This window comes from Macrobrachium nipponense, chromosome 35, assembly GCF_015104395.2.
Source record: "Macrobrachium nipponense isolate FS-2020 chromosome 35, ASM1510439v2, whole genome shotgun sequence".
NCBI classification, from domain to species: domain Eukaryota; kingdom Metazoa; phylum Arthropoda; class Malacostraca; order Decapoda; family Palaemonidae; genus Macrobrachium; species Macrobrachium nipponense.
Window position 1 is genome coordinate 18,692,921 of NC_061096.1, and position 16,519 is coordinate 18,709,439.

Below are 16,519 nucleotides of genomic sequence, written 5' to 3' on the forward strand. Positions count from 1 at the left end.
TGACAACACGTAGCATTTACATAAGTCATATCACATTACCGTGATTCATATACATACATCGAGCTACAATGCCCTTTAATATTTAATTCGCTCTACCTCGGATTTGAATGTCTTCCTGGGTTCGCGCCCAAGACCAGGCAAATCTATTATCGAGAAAAAATTCCCCTTCGGTTAAGCATATATGAAAATATATTAATTCTGAGGTAGAGCGAATTAGATATTAAAGGACATTGTAGCTCAATGTATGTATATGAATCACGGTAATGTGATATGACTTATGTAAATGCTACGTGTTGTCAAAAAGCACTACAACGCTACCGGAGCCGAGGCGGGTTGATGTTGTCTCCAAACCAACGAATTACCTGAGCGCGAAAGGTATTTGAGGGTGAGAGACGACATAAACTTATGGGCCTCTTGCGTTGGTGGGGTAGGTAAAAGCTTCACTGACGTTCCTGGAATCCAATGTCTTCCTGGGTTCGCGCCCAGGACCAGGCAAATCTATTATCGAGAAAAAATCCCCCTTCGGTTAAGCATATATGAAAATATATTAATTCCGAGGTAGAGCGAATTAGATATTAAAGGACATTGTAGCTTGATATATGTATATGAAATCCACGGGTAATGTGATATGACTTACGTAAATGCTACGTGTTGTCAAAAAGCACTACAACGCTACCGGAGCCGAGGCGAGTTGATGTTGTCTCCAAACCAACGAATTACCTGAGCGCGAAGGTATTTGAGGGTGAGAGACGACATAAACTTATGGGCCTCTTTGCAGTGGTGGGGTAGGTAAAAGCTTCATTAACGTTCCTGGATTTGAATGTCTTCCTGGGTTCGCGTCCAGGACCAGGCAAATCTATTATTGAGAAAAAAAGAAAAAATTCCCCTTCGCGTTAAGCATATCTTGAAAATATATTTAAGTTCCGAATTGTACGAGCGAATTGTAGATTATTAAAGGACATTGTAGCTCGATGTATATATATGAATCACGGTAATGTGATATGACTTATGTAAATGCTACGTGTTGTCCAAAAGCACTACAACGCTACCGGAGCCAAGGCGGGTTGATGTTGTCTCCAAACCAACGAATTACCTGAGCGCGAAAGGTATTTGAGGGTGAGAGAGGACATAAACTTATGGAAGCGAAAGTTATGTTAGGTGGATTTCCTAACACTTGTGTTCTTTGTCCTTTGTTGAAGTTGAATTTAGAAAGTCAGGTAGTGTCAGGAGAAGTGAAACTTGCCGTTGTGGACAGTTTGCCCGTTGAAGGCGTTGACATTATTGTCGGTAATGACTTAGCTTTATCCAAGAATGTGAATCCTGTTGTGAGGAATATTCCAGTGCCTGAAATGGTAGTAACTAGGTTTGGTTTAGATACAGACGTAGACTATGGTCATAATTTGTTCGTGGATTCGAACGAGTGAGTTCGTGGATTCGAATGTGAGTGAGTTCGTGGATTCGAACGAGTGTGATAGAGGTAGCGAGGTTGATCTTGGCATGAGTCTGGCTGAGAGACCTAACTCTATCGTTGACAGTGAGAGCCAAGGCGAAGGCGTAGCTGTCAGAAGTAACGTAGTAAATGTACCAGTATCTAGTACTAGTTACGGTGATGAATTAGGCTCTAACGTTTTGGATAAGGATGAGCTAGTCAAGTTGCAGAGAGAAGATGAGACACTAACCCGAATTTTTTAGTGTGAGCTGGATGATGATGTCGATGATGTGTGTAAGGAAACTTTTGGTGTAAAGGACGAAGTTTTGTGTCATGTTCGTCCTAAGCCAGGTAGTGAAGGGGGAATCACAGAAAAATTAGTAGTTCCTAGGAAGTTTCATGAATTAATTTTGAAGTTAGCACATGATGGGCAAGGACTTTTGGGAGTAAATAAAACTTTCAAGTGTATTAGTAGGGCATACCTGTGGCCTAAGATGAAAAATGACGTGAAGAGGTATGCTTTGAGCTGTTCTGGATATCAAATTGCCGGGAAACCGATTCAAGTAATTCCCAGAGTTCAGTTGTGAAATATTCCTTCAGTAGGCGAATCTTTAGAGAATGAATTTATAAATATGTTCGGACCTTTGCCTAGAAGTAAGGGTAGAGATGAATGCATAACTAATCTTGAGTATTATAAAAACAATTTAAGAGATGTTTGGCAGCTTGCGGAGGAGAACAGAAGCGCTTGGCAATTAGCGAAAGAAAACCCGAACGGAAGTAAAGGGGAAACTGAAGGAAAACCTCATCTTCGAGCAAAAGCGAGAAGTTTGTGTGAAAGAGATAAAGTTTCAGTACTAGTCCAGAAAGAAGGTTCCTCTTTATCTCATAATTTCGACGGTCCTTTTTCAATTTTAGAGAAGAAGGGAAATATACCTTATAGAATTAATGTGGGTAAGAGTAGAGCAAAGGCAATGAATGTAAATTTACTTCAGAATTATAAACAACGCCCCGTGCCGTGGCCTCCGCCCATGTAACAGTGTTACTGAGTGAGATTAGTTTTGAGAAAAACACAAGAGGTGTTTTAGTATTTATAAGTTTTAATCAGAGTTCAGAAAATGGAAAAAGTAAGAGAGAAGGATAATGTTATAGTTAGTAGCCTCTCTAGAGATTTCTCGGAATGAGTAGCCTAATAACCGTTTTCTGTTATCGCACGAGTGAGTGTGTGAGTGGGGAAGTGTGCGTGTTTGACTGGATTAAAGCTTTATGCAGAATTGTTTCCCCGCTGTTTAAGTCTTGCTTCTCTTTAGAAAAAAAAATAAAATCAGTTGATTTCATTTTTTTTCTCTTTTGGGGGGCTTGTGATGGTAATTGCTTCATAGCAAAGAAAGATAAAGGAGAGGAGAACGCATTTTCGAGAAATTCGGCAGCAAGGAGGCGTTAGCGCAATGTGTTGGAGGTGCCTGTTATTGTTATCAGGATGGTTCTAGAATCGGCAGGAGTGTTGTGGATCTCGTCGGGACGTGAGAAACGCCGCGATTTCTGATGCAATACCTCATCTAGATTCATCTAGGGAGTCCTAGTAAACTCGGGAGTCTGTGACGCTCACTGTAGGCTCCGCCCCCAGAGTGCCGTATTATATAAATGTGATGAACGAACTTTGGAGAGCAGTGATCGTAAAAGGAAGAAATCGTAAAAGGGAGAGATCACCAGTTAGTAAGAGCCACAGATCAGATTATCAGTGAGAGATCAGCAGCAGTGATCGTCAGAGAGAGACTAGAGACGAAGGAACCTACGAAGTATCAATCAAAAGAAGAGTTGTTCGAGAGTTGGTTGGATATTGGTCTAGTCGTCTTCAGGAGTGGACGAATTATCTCGTGTTATCTCGACGTCGAGCAGACTTCAGAGAAGAAAGGGTCCTGCTACAGGTTTTGGGGATTTTCTGCCTTTCAAGTAGACTAGTTTCTGCAATACGTAGTCAAGAGGATGACTGCAATTGCCGCTCTACATTTAAGAAGCCAGCGCGTCGAATCGCCAAATCGAGTAGCAAGTATTTGAATTGCCTCACTGTTCCCCCAGTTCATGCAGTGTAAGATTCTATCTTTCTATGTAAATAGGAGATACCATTCTGCATTTACCTTTGTTAGCAAGCTTGTAAATAAACCTATGTTGTGTTAGTGTTTCTTTCTATATTCGTATCCCCAGTTTCAACTGTTTGTGTTGATATATTTTTTTTTTATTTCATATTGAACCTGAAGCGGACTTCTCTCAAAGTCCGTAACACTGGGGTTATATAGGCTTCTTGGTGGGCTTTAGGTACTCCTAGCTTTAGACCACTTTTCCCACAAATCTGCTGGCTGTGTTTTTGCCGTAGGGAGTGGTGATCCCAGGCCACTTCGAAATGCCCTGATTCATCCTCAATCTACACCAGCTTCTGTTATCAGGCAGATAACAGACTTGAAGTCAACTCCTTTGTTTTGTCGTCGCTGGTTGCAGCTCTCCTCAGACATCAAGATAAATGTGCAAGCCACTAGGGACTACAGGTACGTCTCGAAAGTGCAAAATCCAACCAATCCTATTCCTTCAAGATGAATCTTGCTATTTCCATTTTCAAATTTCCCTTTTATAACACCTCTACTGAACGTCCTTTCTCCACCATCGTAGCACGTGCTACCCCTGTGACCTGTCCAAGATTAAGTCTTCATTGAACATTTCATTTAAGAACTAGAGTTCCTCCTCTTGTGTGTGATTAAAGATAAACACCCTCAATTGTGATTAGCTGAGATATTATGCAAGAAGTCTTTAGTTTATGTTGTGTGTAATTTGGCAATTCATTTCCAGATTGCTGAGTCCATGCTCCGTCTCCTCACAAGCGCTTGTATTACCTGAATTCATAAATTTGGAAACCAGCATTGCAGTAGACGTTGATTTCGGCCAGTTTTTCCACTTTGTGAAAGATAAGAGTGTTCCTGACAGTACATGGCCTCCCACACATGGCATACCTGCCTTGCTTTTATCTCAGGCTATTCAATGTTGCTTGTAAATAAATGTAAATTAGATTAATTCGCTGAGTTTTCAATGGCGACCTTGCATTCCCTTTAACAATTATCTAAGGTAAGTCATAAGCACTCCATTTTCCCATATTTCCTCTTTTTTTCCCTTACGTTTTGGACAAAGGCCATCTCAAACGTCCCGGGACACATGACGGGCCTCGCCCACCCGCCCCGGGACAAATGGCAGGCCACGCCCGCCCGTCCCGGGACACTTGGCGGGCCTTGCCCGCCCATCCAGGGACACATCGCTTGCCTTGCCCACCTGTCCTTGGACACTTGGCAGGCCACGCCCACCCGTCCTGGGACACTTGGCGGGCCTCACCCGCCCGTCTAGGGACGTGTGGCAGGCCACGCACGCCTATCCTGGAACACGGGCCATGCCCGCCCATCCAGGGACGCGTGGCGGGCCTCGCCTGCCCGTCCCGGGACAAGTGGCGAGCCTTGCCTGCCCATCACGGGACAACTGTCGGGCCTCGCCCGCCCATTCCGGGACATGTGGTGGGCCTTGCCCACCCGTCCTGGGACACATGGCGGGCACCTCCCACAAGTACCGGGCCACGCCCGTCCCAGGACACGTGGCGGGTGCTGCCCGCTCCTCCCGGGACACGTGGCGGGCGCTGCCTGTCCATCCCAGGACAAGTGGCAGGCCATGCCCGCCTGTCCCAGGAAGCGTGGTAGGCCTTGCCCGCCCATCCAAGGACGTGTGGCGTACCCCGCCAGCCCGTCCCGCGACGTGTGGCAGGCCATGCCCACCCGTCCAGTGACGTGTGGCGGGCACCGCCCCCCCGTTCCGGGACGCCCATCCTGGGACACGCAGCAGGCCTCACCCGCCCGTCCCGGGACACTTGGCAGGCCTCGCCCGGCTGTCCCGGGACACATGCCGGGCCATGCCCGCCCATCCTGGGACATGTTGCGGGCCTCGCCCGCCCGTCCCGGGGCACATGACAGGCACCGCCCATCCGTCGCGGGACATGTGGCGGGCCTTGCCCGCCCGTCCTGGGACATGTGGCAGGCCTCGGCCGCCCGTCCCGAGATGCGTGGTGGGCCTCGCCCACCCATCCCGGGACAAGTGTTGGGCCACACCCGCCCATCCCGGGACACATGGCAGGCCTCGCCCGCCCATCCCGGGACACATGGCAGGCCTCGCCCGCCTATCCCGGGACACGTGACGGGCGCCGCCTGTCCGCCGCCGGATACGTGGCGTGCCTCGCCCGCCTGTCCTGGGACATGTGGCGGGCCTTGCCCACCTGTCCTGGGACACGTTGTGGGCCACACCCGCCTGTTCTGGGACGCGTGACGGGCCCTGCCCGCCCATCCCGGGACACGTTGCATACCCCACCCATCCCGGGACATGTGGTGGGACCACCTGCCCATGGTGGGACACTTGGTGGGCCCCGCCCGCCTGTCCCAGGACGCGTGGCAAGCCTCGCCCGCCCATTCCGGGACGCGTGGCGAGCCCCGCCCACCCGTCCCTGGACGCATTGCGAGCCCCGCCCGCCCGTCCCGGGACACGTGGCACATTTCATAATCATACAAACTTGCATTGTTAAGAATGCATAAGTCTGTAGAAATAGTTATGTAGGGAATATATTAGCTAGGAAAATCTACTAGTAGAGTTATGGTAGATGAAGGCGAAGGAGTAGTAGAGAGATAGAGAGAGAGGTAGAAACTGAACGCAAAATAGGATGTTTGAAAAGTGAGACCCATAAAACCAGCGCCTTCGACACAACAAAATGTGATGAGGCAAGTTGTAAGTGTCGAACCTTGACCCATCAAGTGAGTGGTTACGATGGATCACGGCACCCACTAGGATTCGCCCAAGGGTGGGACCGGAAACAGTAGGCGTTCAAGTTCAACCAATTAAGAAGAAATAGGGTGTTCTCCTGGTGAAAAGGAGGAGGGGTCTGATTTATCCTTATTTTCGATTACTTATTGAAAACAAACTAATGATGACATATGGCGGGGAAAAAGTTCTAATCTGTCCTGGGTCCTGAATGAAATATTGGTGCAAATACAATAGAAGCTCAACTTCTCACTGCATAAAGAAAACATAATTTCAGGTCTATTTTAAATGTATTATGATGTAAACAGATATTACTATAGTAAATTCACATCACCGGTGCATCTGATGTCTAGGCCAGTCCCTTACGATGCTCCTGATTGGCTGTTGATAAGCCAGTCACGGGGCTGGAAACTCTCAGTCTCTCTCAAGAGTTCACATAGGCAGGATGTATGTTCCACCTCTCATGAGGGATACGTCTTTCAAAAGTATCCCTCAGGAGAAGTGGAACATACATCCTGCCTATGTGAACACTCCAGCCCTGTCATTGGCTTATCATCAGCCAATCAGGAGCGTCTTAAGGGACTGGCCTAGACATCAAATGCACGGCTGATGTGAATCTACTATAGATTGAATAATGTGCACTACTAATTTTACTTCAACATAAATGTAATAGTTGACAAGATAATGAATTGGCGATCTGGGAAGATAGAATACTTAGTCCGCATAATTAAAGTTGCCACTTGATCTTTACGAGTTTTGCAGAGATGCAGGTATATATAATATTAGAAGATTCATTGATATATTTTTGAAACTCTGGACATTACCTTTGTACATAGCAAATTAATTCAAAGCGAGAATTCTGGTATTGAAAATCCTTCGTTGAAAACACTGAGTATCGCACTTGTTTAGCCTACTAACTACTAGCAATAAAAACTTTATGCCCAAAGGAGATTGTGGAAGTAATTGATCACTTGTTTACTGCACCTATTCGTAGGATATGATGATCATGAACGTTGCACATAGGGATTTGAACGATTTATATCAATTTCGTTATAATTAAGGTACATTACTAAAATGTATATATATATATATACATATAATATATATATATATATATATATGATATATATATATATATCTATATCTATATCTATATATATATATCATATATACATATAGATATAGATATAGATTAGATACATATATACAGATATCTATCTATCTATCTATCTATCTATCTATCTATATATATATATATATATATATATATATATATATATATATATATATATATATATAATTTCAATAAAGAAACACAGAAATGAAAAGGAACCGAAAATTTTCATTAGATTGACAGGTTTGTGACTTACACAATGAAAAGTTTTGAGGGATCATACGCCTATCTCCGTGCTGTCTTGTCTATATCTATAAAATCATATAGGCTGATGTAACCAAGCAACTTCTGATTTATGTGGGGCCCGATTGGCTATGCCTTACTTGTTTTTTTTTTTTTTTAATATCTGACTGATTGAAAACTGAACATACAAGGTGTTACAGCTTTGCAATCTGCTGTGGGTCGGTTTGTACCTGTTGTGATCTCCACATAAATTCTATTTTATTCATCATTATCACAACGTATTGTAGTATAAATTTTCCTTTGTTCCTCCCATTTGAGGCAAGGCATCCTGACCGAAAATTAAACGCACATATTAAGCCTTACATCTCAGTCATTTATTTTATTTCACAAAGGGAAAACAAAAACAACACAGCAGATTTACAGCGGAACCCTACGAGCTTTATTAGAAGCGAATTCGCCAATGACAGCATTAAAGTCCAACTGATTAGCAATTTCATGCTCTATTGACAATATCGCGAGGTTTGACAATCGGAGCTGACTCATAGCTGATCTGAAGATCGTTTTTGATTAGTTTGAACTCGAAGAAGCTTCTCTCGCAACTGACAACACTTATTCCGACGGTTAAGAACAATCTCAACAATATAACAATATTTGGGACACAGATATCAATCTGGAACTAATGAAAGACCTGCAGAAGCTCAAACGGTCCTCCTGCAGCAACTTTGGCCTGGTCTTGCGATGCATTTTTTTTCTTTTATTTAAAATATCTAATGTACAATACATTTTTTATTACATTGTTAAGGAGCAATATTAATTTTATTTTTCATATACAGCACTTAATAAATTAAATAGCACTTTTTTTTTGTATACAAAAAATTTGTACAAACATTCAGCTCACAATAATTTCCTTACATTTTTAGACAGGAGTCTTCAACCGAGTCTCACACAATAATTAATACCCTTCTTGGACAGAATTCGAGCTAACAGACCGTAAATGTTAAGAACAGCATCATACCAAATTGAGGCATCCTTTTCTAAAAAACATATTCCATATATTTCCTTGAGAAAACCTTACCAAAGTTCTTTTTATATGTATTCCGCAAAACCCATCTATATAATTAGTTTACCCTTAAGATACATTATCAAATCAGACAACGACATCTTTTTGTTTTTCACTTTATTACCCACCCACATTGCATACAAGTAACCTGTCAATAAAACTAACGCACTATTATCATCTTGTTTCAATTTGCAGTGGAAATTAAACATTAAATCTTTATAAAGTTATCCGGGCTCATATCACAAATCTCACCCACACTTTTTGAAAATACAACAAAATTGGCTTAATTTGGTTACAAAAATAAAAAATATGCAATATAAATTCTGTTTCACTGCAGTTATCACATAAATCTGAGCTTTTAATGTTTAAAATCTTCAGTCTGTGGTTTGTTGCCAATATCCCGTGAATATATTTGTATATAAATTCCCTCTCCAAAGTACCAATAAAAGGAACATTAATACGTTTCCAAATCAACACCCAATCTAGTAGCGGGTAATCACTCTCAATGCTTGGTTTTAAAGACAATTTGAGATAATAATAAGCTGCCTTGCATGTAACATACGGAAAGTTTTTTTTAAGCCTATGCATTTTCCTACTATTACCTCAATGGCACTCGAATAGAACGACGGTGTCACATAAGATACGTCAACTATATCTCTTAATGACAACAAATAACTAAATCTAAGTTTACAATAATACACACTCAAAACCAGTTCCGCTTAACACATCCTTTAATACAGTGCAGCTGAAGATAGCTTGAGTTTTATAGTACACATCAAAATATTCCCAAACCCCCCTTCACTTCTACGTAAACATAACGTTAGCCCTTTTTATTGGATTGTACATCCCCTTCCAGATGTACCGAAAGATACACGTATTAATCTTGCAAATATATTTCTTTACTGGGGGTAACGTATGGGCCATATACCATACTTTTGATAAAATCAAAGAATTTACAATTACACTCTTTTGGAAAATTGACAACTTCCTCATACTCAACATATTTACAGCAGTTTCAACCTTATTCGCGATAACAGACCAGTTTTCCTCGTGCATCCAATCCAAGTTATTACAAAAGATAATACCAAAAATAACCATACTATTAACAACCCGTATCCACTCCAAAGGCCAATCCTGCCTGTTAATCCAGTTGCCCAAAACCATCATTGTAGTTTTTTCTTTGTTAAGTCTAGCACCTGTCGCGACTTCAAAGTGCTGAATGAGCTTGGAACAAGCTGTTATCGAATTTGTTGTTGACACAAAAACGTAAGAATCGTCAGCAAACCCTTGTACTTTCACGACTGTCTGGTTTGGAAGACTAATACCAATTATATCGTTACTTTCTTGAATTGCCCTATAGAAAGGTTCCTGAAAAAATACAGAATAGCAACATTGACATAGGGCAGCCTTGCCTCACCGACCTCTTGACAGGAAAGGAACTGCTTAGACAGCCATTAAATACTTACATGACTTACACATTGTAAATATAATATTTTTATTAAATCAATAAACTCTGTCGGAACACCAAATTTTGCTAACACCTCATATACAAAACCAATATGCACTCTATCAAAAGCTTTTGACCAATCGAGACTCAAGATGGCAGCATCTACTTTATTTTCATTTGAATAAAACATGATGTCTCGTATGGTACTGTTACACTGAACAATCGATCTCCCTTTGACTGCACAGTATTGCTCAGGGGAAATTATGTCGTCTAATATAGATCAAACCTGATTTTTTAAAACCTTGGCAAAAATCTTATAATCAGTATTTAACAACGTTATAGGTCCTCCAATTTTCTATTAGAGCAAGGTCACCTTTTTTTGCATGTAGTTTGATTACACCTACATACTGACTCTTGGACATTCGCTTTACCTCACATACATATTTAATACAGTTATAAAATCCTGTTTTATAATATTCCAAAATTTCTTGTAAAATTCAATAGGGAGACCATCGCACCCAGGAGTTTTCCCATTACACATTTTTTCCATAGCATTCCACACCTCCTTTGACTGAATCTCAGTAGATAAAGCTTGTAGGCTTTGACCATTCAGCACTGGTCCACACTTATCGAGAAAAAAGCTCATACACTGTCGGTCACCTTCAACCAAACGAAACATATTCTCAAAATATTCCCTAATTCGCACAGAAATCGCATTCGTCCCCTCAACAGTCGTGCCATCTTTTATTTTAAGTTTAGTAAACAATTATTTATTCTTTTAGTTTTCTCTTTGCCAAGCAGATAGGAAGAAACTCTTTCACCTTTCAACATCTCATCAGTTTTTTATCCTAATCTTCACACCCTCCAAAAAATCATCTGTAGGTCACAAATTCTCTTTTTCAGTGTTTGGATCATGTCGTACTTATCCCCCGTTCTATAATGAACATCATTTAATTGTTGTAACCTCCAATGTAATAGGTTCAACAAACCATATTTTTCCTGTGAAATCTTCTTGGATAACTTAACAAAAAAATCTTTACATCGTAACTTTGCCCAATCCCACCATTCCAACATATCAGGAAACTTACATTTATAAGATTGTACCCGTTTCCACAAGTCTTGAAATTGCTCTTCTATATTCTCAGAATCCAAAATTTTTACATTTAATTTCCAATAATCTGTTGATGTTTTTAAGTCAATAACCTTTATACTCAAGAGGACCATATTGTGATCTGAAAAAAAACTAATCGGGATTGTTTGTGCCCTCGTATGTGACGGAACAAATTAACGGTGTAGATTCTATCTATACGAGACCCATAATTTTCTTTAACATACGTATATTCCGGGATACCTCTAGAAAAATGATAATTATCCTTTAAAGCTAAATTTTGAACCAGAGTACCAAGAGCTTTGGACACCAAATATCTATTATCATTGCTACAGTCCCTGAGACAAGTCACACAATTGAATCACCACCTAATACCAGGGAATCAAGGTTGTGTCTCAGAAAAAAGGTGAGGTCATTCCCAAAAAACTCCTCTCTCTCTCTAGTCCTCCCTGACCCTGTAGGGGCATATACATTTACAATAGGGATAATGCAACCATTAAATCTTACCCTAATACCCAGTATCCGCCCGTTACAATCTCTGTCTGTTGACAACACCACTATTTCCTTCTTTCTAGAAATACATACCATAGTCCCTCCTTTTACACAAACCGTCGAGTTCAATATAATATTACAACAATTGCTTAAATAGTTTAATACTCGTAGGTCTCTCACGTTATGTTCCTGTATCAACAAAATGTCTATCTTATACTGCGCCATGAGTGATGCTACCTTCATCTGTTTATTTACATCGTTTAAGCCATTGACATTTAACGTTGCAATTTGTAAAGCCATGGACAGAAGAAAAAATCACAACTTCTTCTTTTTCGGTACGTTGTCGTTGCTTTGTGTCTTCGTTTCTTTCCTCTTCTCTTGTGATAAGACTTCTCTCGTAAGCTTCATCTTGCCAACCCTTTCCATATTAATATTCCACTGACTTTCAGTTGATGTATCCAAAGATTCGCTCTTCATATCCATCCTCATTACCTAGTACTATATTCTTGCACAAGTCCATATCAGACTCATTTTCAGAGATCATCACATCTGTGGGCTCATCATTTCTTATGCACTGACACCGTAACAGTCATTTCCTTTAATCCTTCATCATCACTGATCTGTTCCTTGCGTACATGCATATGATCCACCTCCATCTGCGGAACATCAGGTTGCCCCTGCTCACTATAACCTTCCCGAAAATGAGTGCTCAAAGGGTCCGGAAGTCTAGGGGACCTACTATCATTTTCAGTATTAAAAATATCAATATCGATATTATCACCTCTTACCTCATCACCAATTTCCTGCACACCAGTATTTAGGCTTGGTTCGCCTGTGAATAAGTTCAACTCCAGCTGATTATCTTCAGGTATACTATTTCTCAAGTGTGCCACTCCCTGATCGTTCTTTGATTCTTCATCAGCACCACCATTCGATGCTTTCGACATAACACCGGTCTCATTTCCACCTCCATTCAACAATTCTAATGTATCTGGACCATCATTTATTTTAGGAAGATTCGGGAAATCGGCCATGTTAAAAACATTTAACCTGGATTCGCTTTCCATTGTACAATTAACAGCTAAATGTGTCGTCCTTCCGCATTTATAGCAAGTTTTAGGTTGGCCTTGATAAATAAAAGTTACTGTGTGTCCACATATATTAACCGACGAAGGAATGTTTTCCCTTACCTCCATCCTTGCCGTTCGGATACCGTTCAACAGTCCCTATGCTCTTCCGTGGGAAAATCTGTTGTGTCGTACAGAGTGCACCTTCCCGTAACTACTTAGGACACCGATAACCAAATCATCATCCATATCAAACGGTGCATATCTTACGGAAACATATGTGTAATCACTACTCAAATTAATAACTCTTACAGTCTTACCTTCACCAATATCAATAGATTTGTCCTCATATTCCTTTACTACCATTTCAAACCGCGTATGGTCAGCGAATTTTATAATCACCCTATTGTTGAGCATTAGCTGAAAGCCGGAGAGGTCTTCTTCTTTCACACCTAGATGCATGAAAATTACTTCACAGGCAAGGTCATACGTCGGATGCACAGAAAAATGTAATCCAATCGAATCCTTTCTTTTAAGTTTGCCCAAAGGGGCAAAAGCATTTAAGTTGTCCCTTCCATTCATCTTCTATAGTCTAGCCAAAGGTCAGGCCAAAACACCAGAAAGCGGGAGCAGCTCAAGACACGTCCTCTCTGCTCCGAAGCTCTAGCGCGAGTCTTACTTCTCACTGCATAAAGAAAACATAATTTCAGGTCTATTTTAAATGTATTATGATGTAAACAGATATTACTATAGTAAATTCACATCACCGGTGCATCTGATGTCTAGGCCAGTCCCTTACGATGCTCCTGATTGGCTGTTGATAAGCCAGTCACGGGGCTGGAAACTCCCAGTCTCTCTCAAGAGTTCACATAGGCAGGATGTATGTTCCACCTCTCATGAGGGATACGTCTTTCAAAAGTATCCCTCAGGAGAAGTGGAACATATATCCTGCCTATGTGAACACTCCAGCCCTGTCATTGGCTTATCATCAGCCAATCAGGAGCGTCTTAAGGGACTGGCCTAGACATCAAATGCACGGCTGATGTGAATCTACTATAGATTGAATAATGTGCACTACTTATTTTACTTCAACATAAATGTAATAGTTGACAAGATAATGAATTGGCGATCTGGGAAGATAGAATACTTAGTCCGCATAATTAAAGTTGCCACTTGATCTTTACGAGTTTTGCAGAGATGCAGGTATATATAATATTAGAAGATTCATTGTCTATGAAACGTGAGCTCCAAAGATATATTTTTGAAACTCTGGACATTACCTTTGTACATAGCAAATTAATTCAAAGCGAGAATTCTGGTATTGAAAATCCTTCGTTGAAAACACTGAGTATCGCACTTGTTTAGCCTACTACCTACTAGCAATAAAAACTTTATGCCCAAAGGAGATTGTGGAAGTAATTGATCACTTGTTTACTGCACCTATTCGTAGGATATGATGATCATGAACGTTGCATAGGATTTGAACGATATGATTTGAACGATATCAATTTCGTTATAATTAAGGTACATTACTAAAATGTATATAATAATATATATAATAATATATAATTATAATATCATTATTAATACCTCTACGACTATTATCTATCTATATCTATATATATATATATATATATACATATATACATATATATATTAGATATAGATATACATATATACAGATATCTATCTATCTATCTATCTATCTATCTATCTATCTATATATATATATATATATATATATATATATATATATATATACATACACATGCATGCATATATATATATACATATATGCATACACATATATACATATGTATATGTTTATACATGTATATATACATATATATATACATATATATAAATATACATATACATTTATATGTATATATACATATATACAAATACATATATACACATATATCATATATATACTATATATACATACATATATATCCATATATTTATATACATGCATGTACATATATACATACATATACATATACCTATATACGTATGTATATATAATATATATATATATGATATTATATATATTATATATATATATGTGTATATGTATATATATATATATATATATATATATATATATATATATATATATATATATATATATGAGAAGTATTATTTTTTCATTTCTTATTTGTCCCAGATATATTTACAGATAAGTTTGTAATCAGCATAACAGCATTTATGTATCAGTATATAACTCATTAAATCATATAGGAAATAATTTTATAATTATTAACAGATTGATGTACATTAATCATATCGCCGTCATATTCTGATAAGTCTTATCTTTTATAATATTGTATTTGAATGAGAAATTGTTTAAAAGTAAAAAAATATTGCAATTTGTATATGATAAATTTACATGAATGAGCCATGAAGAAATTGCTGCTGAAAATGCAGATGTGGAATCCGCATCGGCATACACTCTTGGATAGCTTCCCCGAAGGCTTTTATTCCGCATAGCAGACGAAAATTCCGCACTTCGGCAACACTGCCTTAGAGCGTTGACTTTCCAAGGAATCGGTAACTAGTTTCAAGAAGTGAAACTTGTAGTTTCAAGCACCTCATAATTTTTTTCTTAAACAGAAAATGCAGTATATTTGTTTTTATTTACAGCATCTTTTATGAAAGATGGCCTTCTCTTCGCTTTGTGGATAATTTCAATAAAGAAACACAGAAATGAAAAGGAACCGAAAATTTTCATTAGATTGACAGGTTTGTGACTTTACACAATGAAAAGTTTTGAGGGATCATACGCCTATCTCCGTGCTGTCCTGTCTATATCTATAAAATCATATAGGCTGATGTAACCAAGGCAACTTCTGATTTATGTGGGGGCTGATTGGCTATGCCTTACTTGTTTTTTTTTTTTTTTAATATCTGACTGATTGAAAACTGAACATACAAGGTGTTACAGCTTTGCAATCTGCTGTGGGTCGGTTTGTACCTGTTGCGATCTCCACATAAATTCTATTTTATTCATCATTATCACAACGTATTGTAGTATAAATTTTCCTTTGTTCCTCCCATTTGAGGCAAGGCATCCTGACCGAAAATTAAACGCACATATTAAGCCTTACATCTCAGTCATTTATTTTATTTCACAAAGGGAAAACAAAAACAACACAGCAGATTTACAGCGGAACCCTACGAGCTTTATTAGAAGCGAATTCGCCAATGACAGCATTAAAGTCCAACTGATTAGCAATTTCATGCTCTATTGACAATATCGCGAGGTTTGACAATCGGAGCTGACTCATAGCTGATCTGAAGATCGTTTTTGATTAGTTTGAACTCGAAGAAGCTTCTCTCGCTACTGACAACACTTATTCCGACGGTTAAGAACAATCTCAACAATATAACAATATTTGGGACACAGATATCAATCTGGAACTAATGAAAGACCTGCAGAAGCTCAAACGGTCCTCCTGCAGCAACTTTGGCCTGGTCTTGCGATGCATTGATGAATTCTCGAAGCTACCTTCTTTCTACCTACAACTCGTTCTTGTTGATGTAATAAGGTGCATTGTCCAGGTCGCATGCATACTCGGCATCAAGAAGCTTCGAGGGTTTCAAAAAACAGAATTTGTCGTCCAGATCTTAGAGCGGCAGCCCGGACCGTTGAGATACAACGAACGAGATACCGACTGTAATCCCTACCGGTATTTAGGAGTAGACTTGTAAACTGAAACTGAC

General features: G+C 39.7%; 1 protein-coding gene across 1 annotated transcript; it reads right to left on the reverse strand.

Moving 5' to 3' along the window:
* Window positions 1–4,931: 4,931 nt before the first annotated feature.
* Window positions 4,932–5,570, reverse strand: LOC135208293 (collagen alpha-1(I) chain-like). The gene has a single exon (XM_064240395.1). It carries the CDS (start codon window positions 5,568–5,570, stop codon window positions 4,932–4,934), a length of 639 nt encoding a protein of 212 aa, XP_064096465.1.
* Between the last annotated feature and the right edge of the window lie 10,949 nt (window positions 5,571–16,519).